At 41.9% G+C, this 22,606-nt stretch overlaps 1 protein-coding gene across 2 annotated transcripts in view; it reads left to right on the plus strand.

Moving 5' to 3' along the window:
* The window catches only part of DRC11 (dynein regulatory complex subunit 11), a 158,091-nt gene that overhangs the window by 83,503 nt on the left and 51,982 nt on the right, over positions 1–22,606 (plus strand). For both annotated transcript variants that reach the window (XM_073306791.1, XM_073306792.1), the window contains exons 8-9: positions 12,393–12,536; positions 17,817–17,892. In XM_073306791.1, the coding sequence (XP_073162892.1) occupies positions 12,393–12,536; positions 17,817–17,892 (220 nt within the window). The remainder of the gene's footprint in view (positions 1–12,392; positions 12,537–17,816; positions 17,893–22,606) is intronic.

The following is a 22,606-nucleotide window of genomic DNA, read 5'->3' on the forward strand; positions in this document are numbered from 1 at the left end:
CATTGCTACATTAGTACAAATTCAATATTTCTTTATCCTTCGATGACTATGACCTTATTTGACTTTATTATATAGCCTGGTACTTCTGCACAAACTATGCTTTTGTACTTTGAGGGTAATTTTGTGCATATATTTAACTACGCTAAAATATAAATAATAAAAAATATTATTATTAATAATAATAATTAAAAATAAAGTGTGCAAAAGGTGTCCCTGTAGGAATTTTTCTGGTTATTTATACTGAAAAATATATTATTTCTTTGTTGACAAGAGGCTTTTGTCCCTTAAGGAAATAATTTAAGATTTTGGTGAAAATCAATATAATCTTACTGCATCTGTTTCAGATTTTTATCCCCTATGTCTTTTATATCCTTCTATGAAGACGTTTTTTGCCTTTGCTTTTATACTACTGCCAACAAAATGACAACTTGTTTCTGCAATTAATCCTTTTAAATAAATGACTCTTCACTAGAAATAACCCACTATAGTTGCTGTCTAGAAATCACATCATCCCTCCAATTACTTCCAACATTCAGAAGCTTAAGAAATGAAAGAATCTGCTTCCTGGGATTTTTGGTTGCAAATTAAATGTATGTGTCAAGAATAGAACGTCAGTTCTGAATTACTGTAATTTCAGCTTTATAATGTGAAGGCAGTAATGGGGCAGGGGGATTATGTGCTGTCTGCTGTGCAAACATATGTGCGTCATCCTGACTGGAGACGCTTTGCAATACCACAATACAAATTATCATAATTATTATTAATCAGCACCATGAAACTAAAATAGTTCATATATTCAGACAGTCAGTTTGTACAGGTATAAATAGCAATGCTTTAGATACCCCCATTATACCTATGAAAGACTCAGTTTGGAGAGTTACATCATATTTTATCAAGGTATCTTGAACCACATTATTTGTGTACGTGTTAATGTAATCATATATTGAAACATTCAAATACACCCCATATGGAATGTTCTGTTCACTTGTTAATTAATACTTTGAACTGTAATACCTACAATGTGAAAGACAGATTCTGGATAATGACAGGTTTCAGAGTAGCAGCCATCTTAGTCTGTATCCGCAAAAAGAAAAGGAGTACTTGTGGCACCTTAGGGTATGTCTACACTACGGAATAAGGTCGAATTTATAGAAGTCGTTTTTTTAGAAATCGGTTTTATATATTCGAGTGTGTGTGTCCCCACAGAAAATGCTCTAAGTGCATTAAGTGCATTAACTCGGCGGAGTGCTTCCACAGTACCGAGGCTAGCGTCGACTTCCGGAGCGTTGCACTGTGGGTGGCTATCCCACAGTTCCCGCAGTCTCCACTGCCCATTGGAATTCTGGGTTGAGATCCCAATGCCTGATGGGGCTAAAACATTGTCGCGGGTGGTTCTGGGTACATATCGTCAGCCCCCCTTCCCTCCCTCCCTCTCTCCGTGAAAGGAAGGGCAGACAATCGTTTTGCGCCTTTTTTCCTGAATTACCTGTGCAGACGCCATACCACAGCAAGCATGGAGCCTGCTCAGGTAACCGTCACCGTATGTCTCCTGGGTGCTGGCAGACGCGGTACGGCATTGCTACACAGTAGCAGCAACCCATTGCCTTCTGGCAGCAGACAGTGCAATACGACTGGTAGCCGTTCTCGTCGTGTCCGAGGTGCTCCTGGCCACGTCGGCTGGGAGCGCCTGGGCAGACATGGGCGCAGGGACTAAATTTGGAGTGACTTGACCAGGTCATTCTCTTTAGTCCTGCAGTCAGTCCTATTGAACCGTCTTATGGTGAGCAGGCAGGCGATACGGATTTCTAGCAGTCGTACTGTACCATCTTCTGCCAGGCAGGCAAGAGATGAGGATGGCTAGCAGTCGTACTGTACCATCTTCTGCCGAGCAGCCATGAGATGTGGATGACATGCAGTCCTTCTGCACCGTCTGCTGCCAGCCAAAGATGTAAAAGATAGATGGAGTGGATCAAAACAAGAAATAGACTAGACTTGTTTTGTACTCATTTGCTTCCCCCCCTCCCCTGTCTAGGGGACTCATTCCTCTAGGTCACACTGCAGTCACTCACAGAGAAGGTGCAGCGAGGTAAATCTAGCCATGTATCAATCAGAGGCCAGGCTAACCTCCTTGTTCCAATAAGAACAATAACTTAGGTGCACCATTTCTCATTGGAATCCTCCGTGAAGTCCTGCCTGAAATACTCCTTGATGTAAAGCCACCCCCTTTGTTGATTTTAGGTCCCTGAAGCCAACCCTGTAAGCCGTGTCCTCAGTCGCCCCTCCCTGCATCAGAGCAACGGCAAACAATCGTGCATCTGAGTTGAGAGTGCTGTCCAGAGCGGTCACAATGGAGCACTCTGGGATATCTCCCGGAGGCCAATACCGTCTAATTGTGTCCACAGTACCCCAAATTCGAGCCAGCAAGGCCGATTTAAGCGCTAATCCACTTGTCAGGGGTGGAGTAAGGAAATCGATTTTAAGAGCCCTTTAAGTTGAAATAAAGGGCTTCATCGTGTGGACGGGTGCAGGTTTACATTGATTTAATGCTGCTAAATTCGACCTAAAGTCCTAGTGTAGACCAGGGCTTAGAAACTAACAAATTTATTTGAGCATAAGCTTCATCAGATGCATGTAGTGGAAAGTACAGTGGGGAGATTTTATAGACACAGAGGACATGAAACAATGGGTGTTACCACACAGACTGTAACAAGAGTGATCAGGTAAGGTGAGCTATTACCAGCAGGAGAGTCGGGGGGGGGGGGCTAGGGGGGAACCTTTTGTAGTGATAATCAAGGTGGGCCATTTCCAGCAGTTAACAAGAACGTGTGAGGAACAGTGGGGGAGGGGAATAAACATGGGGAAATAGTTTTACTTTTTGTAATGACACATCCACTCCCAGTCTTCATTCAAGCCTAAGTTAATTGTATCCAGTTTGCAAATTAATTCCAATTCAGCAGACTCTCGTTGGAGTCTGTTTTTGAAGGTTTTTTGTTGAAGAATTGCCACTTTTAGGTCTGTAATCGAGTGACCACAGAGATTGAAGTGTTCTCCGACTGGTTTTTGAATGTTATAATTCTTGACATCTGATTTGTGTCCATTTATTCATTTATGTAGAGACTGTCCAGTTTGGCCAATGTACATGGCAAAGGGGCATTGCTGGCACATGATGACATATATCACATTGGTAGATGTGCAGGTGAACGAGCCTCTGATAGTGTGGCTGATGTGATTAGGCCCTATGATGGTGTCCCCTGAATAGATATGTGGACACAGTTGGCAACGGGCTTTGTTGCAAGGATAGGTTCCTGGGTTAATGTTTTTGTTGTGTGGTGTGTGGTTGCTGGTGAGTATTTGCTTCAGGTTGGGGGCTGTCCGTAGGCAAGGACTGGCCTGTCTCCCAAGATCTGTGAGAGTGATGAGTCGTCCTTCAGGATAGGTTGTAGATCCTTGATGATGCATTGGAGAGGTTTTAGTTGGGGGCTGAAGGTGATGGCTAGTGGTGTTTTGTTATTTTCTTTGTTGGGCCTGTCCTGTAGTAGGTAATTTCTGGGTACTCTTCTGGCTCTGTCAATCTGTTTCTTCACTTCAGCAGGTGGGTATTGTAGTTGTAAGAACGCTTGATAGAGATCTTGTGTTGTGTAGGTGTTTGTCTCTGTCTGAGGGTTGGAGCAAATGCGGTTGTATGCCATGATGTGCCAGCAATGCCCCTCTGCCATGTACATTGGCCAAACTGGACAGTCTCTACATAAAAGAATAAATGGACACAAATCAGATGTCAAGAATTATAACATTCAAAAACCAGTCGGAGAACACTTCAATCTCTTGGGTCACTCGATTACAGACCTAAAAGTGGCAATTCTTCAACAAAAAACCTTCAAAAACAGACTCCAACAAGAGACTGCTGAATTGGAATTAATTTGCAAACTGGATACAATTAACTTAGGCTTGAATGAAGACTGGGAGGGGATGTGTCATTACACAAAATAAAACTATTTCCCCATGTTTATTCTCCCCCCCGCCCCTCGCCACTGTTCCTCACACGTTCTTGTCAACTGCTGGAAATGGCCCAGCTTGATTATCACTACACAAGGTTTCCCCCCTGCCCTGCTCTCCTGCTGCTAATAGCTCACCTCACCTGATCACTCTGGTTACAGTCTGTATGTTTTTAAGGTCAGGCTTGACAAAGCCCTGGCTGGGATGATTTAACTGGGAATTGGTCCTGCTTTGAGCAGGGGGTTGGACTAGATGACCTTCTGGGGTCCCTTCCAACCCTGATATTCTATGATTCTATGATTCTATGATTCTATGGTAACACCCATTGTTTCATGTTCTCTGTGTCTATAAAATCTCCCCACTGTATTTTCCACTACATGCATCCGATGAAGTGAGCTGTAGCTCACGAAAGCTTATGCTCAAATAAATTTGTTAGTCTCTAAGGTGCCACAAGTACTCCTTTTCTTTTTACAGATTCTGGAGTTTCTACAGAACAAGAGCTTCCTATAGCTCTGCAAATGCACTTAGTCCTGACCTGCAACACACTGCTCACGAAAGGTTCAGGCAGTGAACACAGACTGAAAATTGTGCCAAATTACATAGGCCCAGATTTTCCCACTAATTATGCGTGCCCAACTTAAGAAACCTTGGGCGATTTTCAGAGGTGCTGATCATGCACCCCAGAACATCAGGACCTAAGTACCTCAAGTTAACCACACAGAAACCAAGCTACCCAAAGTTTCAACTGTTTACTGGGGAGTAGGCAAAGGACTAAGCTAGCTGTGCTTGTGAGTTAAACCAGATTTGAACAGTGTCTGCAAAACTAGACTACTGTGTTAATCTGCCATTGATCACAAAGTGTGGCAGACCCTCAAAACAAAGACTTTGCAAAGTCCATGGAGACCCACAGAATCTCACACATCATCTTGGATCCATTCCTGCAAGGTACAAATCCCTGTGGCTGCTTTTAAAGGTTTAAAAGCTTAGGTTTTGTGTGTAAATGCACATTGGAGTGTAAACAGTGTTCAAACATGCCTTACCAAGAGAAAACAAACTTAAAGATAGCTAAGGGAATTCATTTCTCAAATGGAGTGAATCCAAAGTGTTAACTGCAAGCAGCATGATGGGATTTTGAGGCTTCTAATTCTGTCACACTTAATGGAAATATTCCTTAACAGGAATATTCAGCATATAAAAGGACCTGTAATTTAGTTTATTTAAGCAAAAGAAGCATTAACAGGGGTCTGTACATTACATACAACAAATACAAGAGAAAGAATGGATGGTCCAGTTGTAGGGCACTAATCTGGGAGTTAGGCAATCCCTGCAATATCATAGACTTCTTGGAGGAACTTGGGCAAGTCACTGAAGGTGGGATTCACAAGGGGGGTTAGGCACTGCAATACCTAGCTGTTAGGCACCCTGCTGCCTAGTGGAATTCACAAGCCTGAGTTCAGGCCCGGGATCCTTGTACAATGCATGGAGACAGGGATTCACATGGTGAGCGACCCAGTAGGAAATGCCAAGGAGAGGGGTATGGCCTAAGCCCCACCCCTCCAAAGTAGTTAGAAGCCTCTCTCTACTTGGAATTCACAGCCATAAACCTCCTGGAGTTAGGTACGTAGGCCAGGTTACTGGCTTTTCATGAAAAACGAGGGGGGAAGGGGGGAAATAATGTGGAGCAGGGATTTGAATTTAGGTCTCCCAGGAGAGTGCCTCAACCACTGGGCTATGGGGTATTCTGGGGCAGGTACCTCTCAATCTCTCCTGTTGGAGCTGTTCTACTATGTATACCTAATTAAATATTCATTGGGCCCAGGAGAGTGAATGGAAGTTAGGCATTTTTGGAAATCCCACGAGGCACCTATTGCATCTTTAGGCACCTAAATACTTTTGCAAATCTGGCTCTTCATTAATTACTATAAATCTAAGTTCCACATTTAAGAGGTAGATTGCCTTTCTCAGGTGCCACAGCATCATTATTTCCTACCCCATCTTATTCTTGGTTCATTGGTGGTATCAGTCAATGAAGGGATGAGAAGTCCAAGGCAGGTCAGGTCTTCTCATCAAGAAGGATGCCAAAGAGATTTACATTTAGGGAGCAGAAAGTCTATGCCAAATATCTGTTTGGCCAGTTTCACCTTCAGGAAAGATGCTGCCTTTAATCAACCAGTTTCCTGAGGATTAGTGGCTTAGTAGCACATTAGCATTCAAGCAATTTCTACAGGTGGATTTGGATTTTCGGACACCCTGACTCATACACTGGCGTCAGCAATTTGAATTGGTACTCCTAGCTCAATTTAAGGGGTTTGCACGGATTTAACTACAGCAATTTAAATATTTATTTTAATTAAAACTGATGCAACCTGAGTAGTCAAGGCCTTTAGGCCTGTGTGGAGGACCTCCTATTAGAAAGGGAAGGTCTTTTCAGCTTCAAAATGGACAAGACACTAAGAAAAATGTGCCTCTAGGTTTCTGGGACTACTTCTGTCTTTCTTTTCTGGCCTGAATCAATATCTTCTATCAAGTATCAGAAACCTTACCTGGTGTTTTCAGGTTTCCAGCATCAATCCCAGAAGAGGAGGCCTTGGCAACATCAGAAGTGGAAGGACAATCTAAAACATTTCAAGAAAAAAGAAAAGGAGTACTTGTGGCACCTTAGAGACTAACCAATTTATCTGAGCATAAGCTTTCGTGAGCTACAGCTCACTTCATCGGATGCATACTGTGGAAAATATAGATGATGTTTTATACACACAAACCATGAAAAAATGGGTGATTATCACTACAAAAGGTTTTCTCTCCCCCTCCTTTAGTTATCAGTCAGAGGAGGTGGAAGTAGTTTGGACTTCTGGAATCGTACTACCACTTCAGTTAGGAAGAAATATTGAGTACCTCTGTTGGTTTTGGATACAACAGCCCAGCTGGGACAATAAACACCCATTTTGAACTCTAGTCATTCTGTTAATCTATCCAGAAGAATGAAATGCTTCACTGCTTATAAACGCAAGATATGACTGAATGGTGCTTGGGGTTTAAATTACCATATTTAATTAAATGTAAGATACTGAATGCTTGGGGAAATCCGCTAATGAGATTCCAATGACTGCAATGTATAGCCATGTCTATTTTCCTCCCTTTCTTTCCGCTGTGAGATCTTTAATGCATCTTTAAAAGGCATTCTTCAGAAAATATATTTTACTGTTATATATGTTTGTTTTAGCCTTAGAAATATTCTGTCTTCCCTATTTTATTTTTTCCTGTGTTGTCAGCATTTTTAAAATGTATTTTTGCAATTAAACATCAGTGTCACAGAGCTTGTATTTCATCATTACCACTGGTTACCTGACATGAGAAGTAAATCTCCAACATTATCTATAATAGGAATCGGCAACCTTTGGCACACAGCCTATCAGGGAAAGCCGCTGACGTGCCGGAACGATTTGTTTACCTGCAGTGTCCATAGGTTCAGCTGATTGCAGCTCCCACTGGCCATGGTTCGCTGTCCCCTGCCAATGGAGACTGCGGGAAGCAGCGGCCAGCACATCCCTCAGCCAGCGCTGCTTCCCTCAGCCCCCACTGGCTGGGGACGGTGAACCGCGGCCAGTGGGAGCTGCGATCGGCCGAACCTGTGGACGCTGCAGGTAAACAAACCATCCCAGCCCACCAGTGTCTTTCCCTGATGGGCCACGTGCCAAAGGTTGCTGATCCCTGGTCTATAAGTATTATTCTAACATTCTATACAGTTCCAGCCATCTGGGACATTACCATTCATGATGGGAAATGTCATCTTCTTCCTTTGAGTTTCATGCTAGTCCTGTTTAGGGTGACCAGATAGCAAGTGTGAAAAATCAGGACGCTTTTTTTTTCAGGCATATATAAGACAAAGCCCTTTGTACTGGGATGTATAGTCACCCTAGTCTTGTTATAAGGGACTAGCTTACATTACCTATGTTGCAAACAAAAAAAGCAAGACCACTGCAAATAAATGCTTGATTGTGATGACTCATATGTTTGTTCACTTTGAAATAACCTGCTTTTCCTTGACAAATTTGAGCCTTAATACCCTCTCTTAGGATGCATTTGTGTATGAACCTGTCTTTCGTACTTCCTATTAGGATTCCTCGTTTTTCCTGTTTTTTCCCTTAGAATCATAAAATTATAGAACTATAGGGTTAGAAGGGACTGCAGGTGTTATCAAGTCGAACCCCATGCCAAGATGCAGGATTTGTTGTGTCTAAACCATCCAAGACAGATGGTTATTCAACCTTCTTTTGAAAACCTCCAATGAAGGAGCTTCCATTACTTCCCTACATAGTTTGTCCCATTGTCTTACTGTTCTTACAGTTAGGAAGTTTTTCCTGAGATTTAATGTAAATCTTCCATGGTGTAGTTTGAACCCATTCCCTCTTGTCCTGCCCTCTGTGGCAAGAGAGAATAATTTTTCTCTGTCTCTTTATGGCAGCTTTTTACATATTTGAAGACCACTATCATGTCCCCCACATATAGGCCTCTTTTCCAAATTAAATATAACCTTTGCTCATATTGCTTGCATTCCATCCTTTTCATAGAATCATAGAATATCAGGGTTGGAAGGAACCTCAGGAGGTCATCTAGTCCAACTTCCTGCTCAAAGCAGGACCAATCCCCAACTAAATAATCCCAGCCAGGGCTTTGCTTTCTCAAGCCTGATCTTAAAAACTTCTAAGGAAGGAGATTCCACCACCTCCCTAGGTAACGCATTCCAGGGTTTCACCACCCTCCTAGTGAAAAAGTTTTTCCTAATATCCAACCTAAACCTCCCCCACTGCAACTTGAGACCATTACTCCTCGTTCTGTCATCTGGTACCACTGAGAACAGTCTAGATCCATCCTCTTTGGAACCCCCTTTCAGGTAGTTGAAAGCAGCTATCAAATCCCCCCTCATTCTTCTCTTCCACAGACTAAACAATCCCAGTTCCCTCAGCCTCTCCTCATAAGTCATGTGTTCCAGTCCCCTAATCATTTTTGTTGCCCTCCGCTGGACTCTTTGCAATTTTTCCACATCCTTCTTCTAGTGTGGGGCCCAAAACTGGACACAGTACTCCAGATGAGGCCTCACCAATGTCAAATAGAGGGGAACGATCACGTCCCTCGATCTGCTGGAAATGCCCCTACATATACATCCCAAAATGCCATTGGCCTTCTTGGCAACAACGGCACACTGTTGACTCATATCCAGTTTCTCGTCCACTGTAACCCCTAGATCCTTTTCTGCAGAACTGCTGCCGAGCCATTTGGTCCCTAGTCTGTAGCGGTGCATGGGATTCTTCCCTCCTAAGTGCAGGACTCTGCACTTGTCCTTGTTGAACCTCATCAGATTTCTTTTGGCCCAATCCTCTAATTTGTCTAGGGCCCTCTGTATCCTATCCCTACCCTCCAACGTATCTACCTCTCCTCCCAGTTTAGTGTCATCTGCAAACTTGCTGAGGGTGCAATCCACACCATCCTCCAGATCATTAATGAAGATACTGAACAAAACGGCCCCAGGACCGACCCTTGGGGCACTCCGCTTGATACCGGCTGCCATCTAGACATGGAGCCATTGATCACTACCCATTGAGCCCGACAATCTAGCCAGCTTTCTATCCACTTTATAGTCCATTCATCCAGCCCATACTTCTTTAACTTACTGGCAAGAATACTGTGGGAGACCATGTCAAAAGCTTTGCTAAAGTCAAGGAATAACACATCCACTGCTTTCCCCTCATCCACAGAGCCAGTTATCTTGTCATAGAAGGCAATTAGATTAGTCAGGCATGACTTGCCCTTGGTGAATCCATGCTGACTGTTCCTGATCACTTTCCTCTCCTCTAAGTGCTTCAGAATTGATTCCTTGAGGACCTGCTCCATGATTTTTCCAGGGACTGAGGTGAGGCTGACTGGCCTGTAGTTCCCAGGATCCTCCTTCTTCCCTTTTTTAAAGATGGGCACTACATTAGCCTTTTTCCAGTCGTCCAGGACCTTCCCCGATCACAATGAGTTTTCAAAGATAATGGCCAATGGCTCTGCAATCACATCTGCCAACTCCTTTTGATCATCCTTGTCACTCAATTCTGGATCCTTTCCAGTTTCTCTATATCCTTTCTAGACATTATTTACCAAAACTGGACACAGTACTTTAGCTGAGGCCTAACCAGCGCCGAGTGGAGCAGTACTATCAGCTCCCATGACTTGCCTCTGTTAATGCAACCCAAAATTGCATTTGCTTTTTTCACAACAGCATGACATTGCTGACTCATGTTGAGATTGTGATCCACCACAACTCTCAGATCCTTCTTAGCAGTGCTGCTGCCAAGCCTGATATCCCCCATTCTATATTAGGGAAGAAAAACCAAATGCACAAAGTGTCTTTGTCCTTTTTGAATTTCACTTTCTTGTCCATAGCCCAGTTCTCCAATTTATCAAGATCCCTTTGAATTTTAACTCTATCCTCTTAAGTGTTTGCAACCTCCCCTCCCCATACTCCACCCCCACACCGCAGCTTTGTGTCATCTGCTGATTTGATCAGGATGCTCTCTATTCCTACATCCAGGTCATTAATAAAAATATTAAATAACACCAGACTCAGAACAGATCACTCCTTGAGACCTCCTTCCAATCTGACAGCATTCCATTAATAGTTACTCTTTGTTTGTGGTTGCCCTTTCTTTAGCATATCCTACTCCTACTGTACATGTATGGCTGTATCAGAATTTGGTTTTGCAAGTATTTAGTTGAATTTTGGATGAAATTATTCTATTTAGCTATAGCAAGTCAGTTTTTCAATACCTATTTGAAGCCAAAAAGTAGCTGCAGCTGACAGAAGTCTAGGATGACACATTGTAAAGTGCCTTGTAAGACGCTTTGGAACAATGTATTTTTGGAATGAGCAGCAGTCCTAGATTTCAGCACACTGCAGAAGAGTTGTAACAACCAGATTAGAAAGCCATGACCTCCACCAATTTACACTGGACAGTAGGAACACTGTCAAGATGGAGAAAACAAGCGAGGTGATTGTCCGGGGCAAGCCTGAGGCAAGGCCTCAAATGATTCCTGGCGTCTCTGGGAGTTCAGCTCGGAAAGCACGGGCCAGATGCCCCTTTTTCACCTGAGAGTTCAAATAGGGGGATGAAGGGAGTATGGAGGGTACTCAGAACCAGTAAAGAAATAAATATAGGGGAGTGGGGAAGAGGAACTATTAAAAATGAAAAACATGGGGACAGGAAAGAAAATATAAAGGGAGAGAGAGACTCATAGAAAGAATGATTTAGAAGGCAAAGAGTTGCATATAAAACGTATGCATAAGAGTGGGAAATAAAAGGGGGCAAGGGGAGAGAGAATGGCATAAAGAAACAAAGAACCCAACACCTTTACAACTAGTAAAATATAATGAGCCAAGTCCTTAGCTGTCAGAAATTGGCTCTATTGATTTTAACAGAGCTATACCAGTTGACAATCTGGACCTCTGAGTTTACAGTCCTATATAGTGTTTGGCTTCAGACAAATACCATTTCCAATATTCAGCCAGATGTTGAAGCTAGACATCCACTACATCCCTGAAGGAAACATCTCAAAATCCATCTATATAAAACCAATCTGCTTTGGAAACACTGAGCCAGATTCTGAGGCGAGTCCAAGACTAGAAGGGGTCTATGCATCTTTTTCTTGCTTCTGGGCCCACTGATATGTTATGGCTCTGGGTGGAATTCAAGATGTTTCAGTCTATAAAGCCCTGAATGGTTTGGGACCTAGTTACCTCAGAAATCACCCCTCTTCTACAGTATATTGCCATCGCTGATATAAACAGAAGTTCTCGAGCTGGAGCTTCCTCAGTGTAAATGAAAGGGAGCGCCAGGCAGGGTGTTCTCAGTGAGTGGTGCTGTGCTTTAGAACTTGCTCTCTCAACCCCCTGGGTCTGCCAAAACCTAGATGTGGTAGCCTTCTGGGCACACTACAAAACCCATCTTTTACCTCTCTTCTCCAAGGCTGTTGTAAAGGGAGTGGGTTGAGGTGGTTACATTTATGGGAAATCATTTGCTGATTTTGTGGTTTTAACCATTGAGGTAGGTGTCCAGAGCACAGACTGAGTGCTTACCATTACATTTTTGATGTGTAAAATAAATAAAATCAGTCAATTTATACTAACTAACAGCCATTTAGCAATGGGTGACTTTTTGAAAATAGAGATTAAATAATGAAAAAAGCACAAGAATGTGAAACTGAAGGACGGAGAGAAATATCAAATCATGGCCCATTCTGAAAGTGAAAATGTATTTCAAGTAGGCAGAAACATCCCTTATCCTGCTTCCTATACTTTAATATTCCTTATATTTAAAAACATAAAGATAATGGTATGTGTTACTTTGACTCTCTCCCAGGTTGCTGCTGAGCTGGCTGCTAAAGAAGAAGAAGGAGCTCTAAAGAAAAAAAACAAAGAAAAGGGGAAAAAAGAAAAAGGAAAAAAGAAGAAGAAAGGGAAAGAAAAAGGGAAAGGAAAAGAGAAAAAAGGAAAGACGGATACTGTAAGGCATTTTAAAATGTGAATTTGTTCAGTAGTTTGTTAAAGCAGCGTAAGCTTCAGGCCTGTGCAAACCATGTGGCATCACTGGGTTTCCGCGTGTAGACAAACTTGACTTGCCACCATTGCTTCAGCCTCACTTACAGGAGGGTTGGAAGTGGATGAGATCCTCATGCATCTTACTTTGTCTAAGTTTGATGGCCATGGAGACATTATTTAGGCTTCCAAAACCAGAGGCTTGGGGTGGGGGTTTGTGAAGCTGCCTGTATCTGTGGCAATAGCTGGAGGACATTTGCCTGTGGAATGTTGATGTGGGAGGATTGGCTCCAGGGGTATGGATGGGAAAGAATATGCTTAGAGGCTGTTACAATGCTTTAAGTATGATGTGTTCTCCACCAAGCACAGGCCTCTTTGGGTATATCTATACTGCTATTCCAAACCTGCTGCTGGCCAATGTTAACTAACTCAGGCTTGCAGGATTCGGGCTAAGGAACTGTTTAACTGTGGTATAGACAGTGCTTAATTTGTGCCAGGGCTTGCCAGGACTGAGCCTCAGGACCTCTAGGCTTCGCAGTTCATAGTCCTGGCACTGCTGGGCTTGCTGCATCAGTTATGAATGTAAAAATATTGCTGAGCCCCAGCACCTCTTTCATAACAAATTAAGCACTGGGTATAGACATTCAGGCTTGGGCCAGAGCCCAGGCTCTAGGATCCTGCCAGGTGGGAGGGGTCCCAGAGCTCAGGCTCCAGTCCAAGTCCAAACACCTATGCTACAAACTAAACAGCCCCTTAATCCTAGTTCCACAAGCTTGAGTCAGATGGCACGGGCTAGCCAGGGGTGTCTAACTGCAGCGTAGACATACCCTTGGTGTGCAGATGACAGAATGCTGGCTATCACCCAAGCATGACCTCTTCGGAGCATGGATTACTGGGCAAAGTTAGCCACCAACACCCTTTCACTCAAGAGGTGGAAAGACCAGCATTCTGCCTGCCCTTATGTATCCAAACACTGTGAAACAGGCAAACTCTCTCCCTGAAGCTAACATTTTACCAATCCAATCTGCACACTTGCTTATATTTCAGACTAATTTTTAAGTACAATTTACTATCTGAAAACCATTTATTTTATAATTTAAACCAGTGTTTTGCGATTCTGTAGATAGTGGCCATGTTTTTTCAATTCACTTACTTAAAATGACCCTAAAGTATGAGCTCTTTTCACCTCAAGTTGTTTGTAGGCCAAATTTATGTTTTTGCTAACAAAACTACTAGAAAGCTATCCTCCCTGAAGGCTTTGAAAGGTTGAGATTCTGTTGCTCCAATGAGCTTTTTTCAATAGCAGGTTCATGGAAGAACACACCAGACAAATGATATGCCAACCACAAGGTTGTGATGGATTTTAGCTGCATTGTCTTAATTCTAAATCATGCTGCGCAATCAGAATTTTTGACTTTTGCTGTAACAGCAACTTTTGTTGCTTGTGAACTTTCTAGAGTATTTTTGTTTTTTGTAGATACCATTAATCTTTAATCTTTTAGTGATCATTATCACTGAGTGTTAGGAGGAGGGGACTCTTGAGGCCCAGACATTCCCTCACTGTAAAGTCTTCTGAAGAGAAGTTATATGTTTAGCTCTAACTGTGGGACACTCACATAACATGAAGACTAGGGTTTCTTAGGCAATGTCCATCAAGCTGTCTGAAACAATAGAAACAGCTGGCCACGAGACTAAACTAAGTGAAATAAATAAGTATCAATCTTTCTAATTTAGAGGTTATCAGATTCTGACACTGTAACGTGGGATCATCCATTTACAGTATATTGTAGGTAGCTGACTTTGTATGTCAAAGATACTAAGTGGATGGTCTGAAGAACTTTAAATGTTATATAACCTCCACCTAAGGTAATTTTTCAAATGAGTTTTTATCTGCAAGAAGCAGCAAAAGTACATTTTCTCAAACTCTTGTAGACTCATATTGAACAACTAATTACAAAGGGATAGTAGCTGTGAGAGGATATAAGTAACCTTCCTCAACTTCTGCCCCTGCACATCACCACCTACCTGAAAGGGGGTTCCAAAGAGGATGGATCTAGACTGTTCTCAGTGGTAGCAGATGACAGAACAAGGAGTAATGGTCTCAAGTTGTAGTGGGGGAGGTTTAGGTTGGATATTAGGAAAAACTTTTTCACTAGGAGGGTGGTGAAGCACTGGAATGCGTTACCTAGGGAGGTGGTGGAATCTCCTTCCTTAGAGGTTTTAAAGATCAGGCTTGACAAAGGCCTGGCTGGGATCATTTAGTTGGGGATTGGTCCTGCTTTGAGCAGGGGGTTGGACTAGATGACCTCCTGAGGTCCCTTCCAACCCTGATATTCTATGATTCTATGATTTTACACAAGCACCAGGAAAGTACAGCCTCAATAGCTGTACTAGACTTCAATAGGTGAAGGGTAGATCTATGGCCCATCCCCTACTGCTCCTTCCAGGACTACTGAGCTATCAGGATACCCGCTGCATCCTGCGTTACTAAGTCAGAATGCCTCCACTGATTCACACTGGTACAGAGCACCTCTGCACTGCCCTTCCCCTCAGTGCAGGACACAATATAGCCCTAAGAGAAGAATCAACTAACAGTCATTGTATATCTCTACCTAAGTGAGGGTTTAAAGGCATTATTAGAATTACACTGGTTAAATGACGATATCATATAGAGCCATGCAATCTAGGATATTAAGCAGTTCCCTTCAGCCTGAGAAGCATTTACCAATATGTCCTTGTACTGCTAACTGAGGCCTTGCTTCTAATTCCCCCATTCTTCCTAAATGGCCCTCCCAAAACAAAGCCCTAGTATGTCTGTGTCCTGGGTCCTTCCACACATGCTGCAAAAATGTAACCTAACAATACTTCAGTTTTTAAGTCACCCAGGAAAAGGTCAGGAGGAAATAGCTTCAGATCCACTGAACATTCTGAGCTAGATCTGAGCTTCAAAGATTGCAGTGAAATTCACTCCCCTGACTTAAAAACCCAACTTTCCAGTCTTTCATGAGGTAAGGTGATTGCTTTGTATCCCTCAGTAGATAAACAGCAATACCAAAAATGTGTCACTGTCCTCTCACAGCTCTAGTTGAGTCTTGGTATGAAATTTTGAAGATCTGTGAAGAAACAACAGTACAGAACTATGGGGGCTTTACAATTTTTTGTAGCTCTCCTCTCTTCTGATGCCCCAGCCTCTGTAAAGTAATAATCAAGGCCATTATTATCAGGTGTTCTGTGGCTCATTGAGATAGAACAAAGAGAACATTATTCCCTGCTTGTAATACTGAAAAAAAATCATCTTGGAATGGTTCAGAAGTATTCTGAAAAGTTCTAACAGAAGGACCTTGTTAAAATAAGTGTAGGCTATAAGTCATAGTGACGCAGTCAAACAAGGCCTTGTTCCTAGTTCAGTTTTTTAAGAAAACAACATTATGATCCCAGAAGGAGATTTAAATATTCCTTAAGTCTGATAGTGATCTTTAGAAATATGCATTTGATATCAAAGTAACTTCATTTTCTTCCCTGTTAAGTGTTGATGTGGTTTCCCATTGGGTACTAAGAAAGAAATAACAGAAACCTAGCACAATATAATCTCTCTTCACAAGCCTTTTATTTCTGCGACTTTTCAAGACATATGTTGAACCATTTGGAACAAGTTAATATAGTAATATACTGTGTACTGACCCCTGCTCGTAAGACATAAATATGGTGGTGATCTCTCTGCAAATTTCATCCAGCCATATTGAGTTTAAAGCAACATTCTGCCATCAAGGAGATCCACAGGCAGAACCTCTTCACTGTGATCAGGCAAATGTAGCCAAACAGCACTGTGGATATCAATTCAGATTCTTCACAGCCTCGAAGTGTGGATTTCCGAATGCAGATCAGTCTGTGGAAAGATTCAAACACATGCTTAGTGTTCATCCAGCTGTTACCCCCGTATCTGTGGCTGGATTAAAACTGGTATTACCGGTTCAAGGTGCCCCACCACAGTTCACACTACACTGACTCAGCTATTCTATCATCTGAATGTAGGGAAAATATCAAGAAAAGAATTCCTTTATCTTTCTAACACTGTATGAAAAACACTGACTGCTAATGTAGAATTTAGGCCCATATTTATTGGAGCTGTTCTCTATATACTTAATTATTTTGAAAAAAAAAATCTATTTCAATATGTTGTATATTTGAACTGTATTGGCATAGAAATACTCTTTACTTCAACGTATAAAATCAGTGACATTAGCCATCAAAATGACTGCTTTGCTTATTCCTAAGGATAAAAGAAATAATGAATATACATGCGCTATGATGTTCACTGGCTAAATAAATTAATGGGGAGCGATTGAGTTTTCATGCTTCACAGCAATATTTGTGTCATGAACAAAATATAAATGTATGTCTGTTATAAATGCAACTTCTAATCATCTAAATGTCATTTTGTGTAAAAAGTTTGACTTAAAAAATTAAAAGCAATGCAACAGGGCTGGCCTGATAGTCTAAATGCAGTATATCGCATACTGCAGGAGATCCAGATATGGGCCCCAGAAATCTCAGCCCCTGCAGAAGGTGGAAGTGCAGCAGAAGCAGCAGAGAATTTGAGTTCCACCCTTGAATCCTCTTGCTTGCATTATTCTTCAGCATACCCCTCCAGCCAGTCCTCACCACCTCCTTGTCAAGTCATGCACTCTACTGATTAAAATTCTTTCATGCCTCCTTTCTTCTTTTGCCCCAAAATCACCTCCATGCCGTCTCCCAGGCCATATTCCCTGTACCTGCAATATCCTTTATGATCCTTCACAGCACACTTCTCTTCTCAAAACCCATTTTTTTCCTCAAACAATAATCCTCTAATTGCTTAAAAGCAATCCTTATTTCATGACACCAAAGTGCTTAGCACATTGTGAAGAAGAAAAATGATTGGAAGGTAAATAGATTGCCATGCTCGAAGGTCCCATCCACACTACAAAAGCAAGGTAGTTTAACAACTTTTAAATTAGTGTGACCCAACTGGTTTTGAACATGAACTGCCCCAATCTCTGTGGAGGAAGTTCCACCATATGATCAGCTTGAAAAATATGATTTAGTTCAGGGGTCTTATCCAACAAATTTTCACCAAATAACTTTTTGATAATCACTTGTGAATTAAAACAACACGTGACCCCATTTTTCATTATACTGTCACCCTGTGTTTTTAATGGCTCTCTATCTCGTGATTAATACAATGATATTCTATATTTTCTTCACACAGGAAGAAGAGGAGGGATGGAAAATGGCTCCTAGTAATTTCCTCCCTATAATGGAGGAAGGAAACAACCGATACAAAGGTCAGTAGAGGGAGATAATTATCATAGTTGGAGCATTCTCTAATTAAACTTAGATTGGATGCCATCCATGTCACATCAAACTAAAGTATGGAACATTACATAAGTGCAAGCTTTAGACAAAGTAAAATTTGGAAGGAGATTCCTCCTGCCCCTGTAATTTATTTTTGACCTTTCTGGTAACATTAGGATATCATAAGGCAAGGACCAGATTCCAGTACCCTTACAAGCCTTTGGCTCCGATCATATAGCTGACAATATGCAATCAAAGCAGTTGCTCTCACAATAGGTACAATATCAGGGCCATACTCTGTGACTAGATGCTTTGAATTCAAGGGGACAGTTATTAAAGCGAAGTGCTACTCAGTGCAAGGAAAGGTAGCAGAATCTGGCCCAAAGTATTTGTAGTGCTTCTGTAAGTGCTTTAATTTTTTGTTATTTTTATTTCAGAAAAGTCATCTGTGCTTATATATAGTACTGACTGGCCACTAAATGGAAAGCCCTATCTAGCAGTTGAGCTTACAGCCACATTCCTTAAATTTCTTACCCTCTTTGCCCTCTCATTCACTGACAAGGCTGTTGATACACACTCTTCCACACTAGAGTTGGTCAGCATTTTCTGAATGAAAAGACTGGTTCTAGAAAGAGAGCTTTTCAAAATGGAGATTTTTGTCCAAAAAGCAGTTGATTTGAATGTTTGTGCTTCCTGCAAAGATTTTTTGCAACTTTTTTTAAGTCAAAACCATTATTCAAACAGACATCCCATTTTGTTGTTTACAGAAAACTCAGCTTTTGGTAAATGAAAAATTTCAGCAGCATTTTTGATAAAAAAGAGAGTTTGAAATTTTCCAGTATTTTTCGAAAATTTTCAGCCAGCTCTGTTCTACCCCATCCTCCACACTTGTCCCCTTTTCCCCTCTTCCCTATCCAAAGCTCTGCAATCCATACCCTAACTACTCAAAGGAGCTAGCAAGGGTCTGTTTACACAGCAAAGAAAAACCCGTGGCTGGCCAGCCAACTCAGGCTCACGGGGCTTGCGCTGCAGGGCTGTTTCATTGCTGCATAGACTTCTGGGCTCGGGTTAGACCCAGGCTTTGGGACACTCCCAACCCACAGGTCCCTAGAGCCTGGGCACCAGCCCAAGACAAGAAGTCTACACAGCAATGAAACAGCCGTGCAGCCCAAGCCCAGTGAGCGTGGGACAGGTGCAGGTTTTTCTTTGCTTTGCAGACATACCCCAGTACTCCGCAACCAGAACGATCAAGAGTCTCTTGAGGTAAGAGGCTGAATTGGAAGTATGGTTCATGAGCCATAGTGTAAGGCCTCAAATGTGCAAATAAGCTACAAGTATCTGACCTTGGAAAGCTTGAGACCAAACTCTGAAGTAAAGGTTTTGAGTTTCGCTGTCACTACTTCCATGCCTATGCTCCTCATGAGAAAGTTATTTTTTTTTAATCTCTTCTTCTTAACACTGTACAGTCAGTGTTAAGTGACTTGCTAAATTCCTCGCCTGAAATCCTTTGTTGTTATGCAGTCATTCACATTGAGTTGCCTCAGGTCAGCTGTGGGAAAAGCAAGTTATCAATTTGAAAATTAGTTGTAATCAGCAGAGTACTGCCCAGCCTCTACCTTGTAAACTCATGGAATTTCTTTTGTAAATTATGTTTCATGGTAAGACTCAAAGGAGGGCTCAAAGCCCTTGAATACACACATACAGCTCCCACTGAAATCAACACGAGATACACAGATGTGAGAACAGAAGAAATTGCTCCTTAACTTGCAAGGAATGTCTCATGTGTGCTGCTAAGCATGTTTGGGGCCACTCTGGGTCTTGTCCTTGCATAGGCACAAAATGGAGGCAGAGGGCACAAGCAGTGCCTCCCCATCCTGCAACAACAATGGGACTCCTTGCACTCAGGGCTAGCAGCGCTGCCGACACCAGCCTCTGCATAGGGGGCAGGGAGAAGATGGGATGGCTCCACGCTGGCTAGCACTGCCTGCCAGGCTTGAGGGGGAGCATACACAGTACTCCCTTAATGACCCCTGAGGGCCAAAAGGTGTCCTGGCACTCCTTCTGGAACAACATAGCTCCATGCTGCCCCAAATACTACTTGTTAATCCCCCAGAAATTGTGTACATTGATTGTCTACAGCTGTACTGAAAAAATTCCTCAGCTACAAGTGTAAAAGGTAGAAATACAAAATGGCATGCTCCATTCACATATATTTGTAAGTGGTGTGTTCATCATTGGAGAGGTGAGGGAGGAGTTAAATAATTTAAAATATTTACGTTAATATGCATGGTTGGATTAAGAGTACTGACTCCGTGATATGGATGGGATGTGGGGAGAGAGACTTCCCAAATCTCACAGCTAGCCCTTTCAAAAAAATGTCCATTTATTATTACTTCTGCTTGAGAGCTGATGGGGCAAGTTAATTGTCAAAAGTGTAACTAAAAACAGATGTGTACATGTTGCCATAAATTGTATATGTAGCCAAGGTATGTTCCTTCCTTCTTAAATCCTCCCTAACAGGATACACTTGTAAGGGCTCCAAATATGTAGGTTTAGAGTCTTGATAAATTATATGACACATTGTGACTACACTATGCACTGAAAATATCTCCAGGAGCACTTAACAGTGAGCTTGTGTAGGCAAGAGACACTGCTAGAATCCATTTGGGGTAAACTGAAACTACAGCCGGGGATTCAGATTTAACCAATATTTAGCACATCCAGAAATCATTAGAGAGGGAACAGTAACTCCAATGAGATTCAAAGGATAGCAATGGGTATGTCCAAGATGAACGTATTCACAGGAAAGTATCCAGAGCTGTTCAGCTTTGCCTCACTTCTTTTATCTGTGCACTTGTGGATTGAGACTATCTGAACCAATATTCTGGGTATTATCACACACATTTCACTGCTTTTTAATAAATTATTAATTTCTACAAACTGCACATCCCCCACCTCATTTACAACCAACCTTCACAAACGCCTGTCGGGGATGGTCTAGATAAGATTTAGTCCTGCCATGAGTGCAGGGGCCTGGACTAAATGACCTCTTGAGGTCCCTTCCAGTCCTACAATCTATTCTATGATTCAGTATAGTTTATTACCTAGCTATATCCTTCTACAGATATGCATAATGTACTCTACCTTCACTTAGTATGCTCTGCAATTCTCATTTAAATTACTACTAGCCAAAAATGTACTGCTCACGTGTGAAGCGCAATTTTTCAAAATCTCAAGAATCAAATCAGATAGATGGTAGGGTGACTCTGAAAAGGCCATAATATTTTAATATTGGATTTTTTTTCACTCTCCCCTTGCTTGAAAGTGCTTGACTATTGTTTATAGACATTTTGAAGAAAACTCACCTTTAGCAGTGAATAAGCCTAGAAAATTTCAATCTAATAAGTAAGCATTATTCTGAGTGACCAAAAGCAGATGCCTACAATGGAAACGTCTAGGGAACCTTAACTGTAAGTGATAGCCACTTAAAACATATTTTACACACACACACACACACACACACACACACACACAACATGTATATATGCAATCTCCCCTTATGCTGTAGTAAGAGGAAAGCAACCTCGTCCAGAACACCATGAATGTACGGCTTGCACAACTTCAATTGTGGCACAAGCAATAATTTGTTCTTGTGATATTCTACCTACTAAAGGTACTTATGTGGCCCCTCTCACTGAGCACCTCATATTCTTAATGTATTTATCCTCACGAGACCTTGTGGGGCAGGGCTTGTACCTTCATTTTACAGGCTAAATGATTTGCCCAGGGTCACACAGGATGTTTGTGGCGGAGCAGGATTGACTCTGGGTCTCCTATAGCCCATCCCATCACAGGCCTCTAGCCATTAGACCATGCTTCCTATATGTTTGACAGTGCTGTAAGCTGTGGTGACATGACTTCATGTTTATCTTACGTTGAAAGATCTCAAACCCTGTCCCCAAGCAGTTAAACGTTTCCATAAGAGTGTGACGATTAAGCATCCCCCTGTATTGATCACTGGCTGCTCTCTGCAATGAAAATATTAACACTAAATAATGTTTTGTACATTAAAAAGGCTAAGTTTTCTGAGTCTGAGCAAGTGCACTGTAACTGCTGATGCTGACAGCCGTGTTAGCCCAAAGGGCAGCCTGCTAGCAGCCATATAAAGACAGAGAAAAAGGATGAATCTCGAGAAAGCTATATGCATTTCAAAAAGAGGTGATTCAACTGCATGTCACAAAAACATGCACACACTCCCATAGGTAAATGGCCCTATATGTAATTGAACACCGTGCACTTTTGACCACTCAGTGAAAACAGAATGTCCTTAACCTTCCGACCTTGCTTTAAAAAGAACTGAGAAACATTTTTTGATCTAGAAAAAAATAACATAGCATCTAATATCTACAAGCTACTGATCTATCTTCTAAAATTAGAGACCTCTAACCTAGTGACTAATTTAGTCCTCAGCAGCCAGTTGCCAAGTAATATCAATAAAGCCTATTGGCTAAGATGCAGGAAGGAGGCTGTCACTGATTTGTCCGGACTGCCTATTACCCACTAATCCATGCACAGAATGACAAACAATTATGAAAAATAAAATAAAAAGTGTGGCCTAGTCTATGAAAAATAAATACCTAAAGCTTAATGCTCCTGTGAAAACATAGCACTTGCAACCTGTTGACCCAGCCAGGAAAGTGTTTA

This window comes from Lepidochelys kempii, chromosome 11 (assembly GCF_965140265.1).
Source record: "Lepidochelys kempii isolate rLepKem1 chromosome 11, rLepKem1.hap2, whole genome shotgun sequence".
NCBI lineage: Eukaryota > Metazoa > Chordata > Testudines > Cheloniidae > Lepidochelys > Lepidochelys kempii.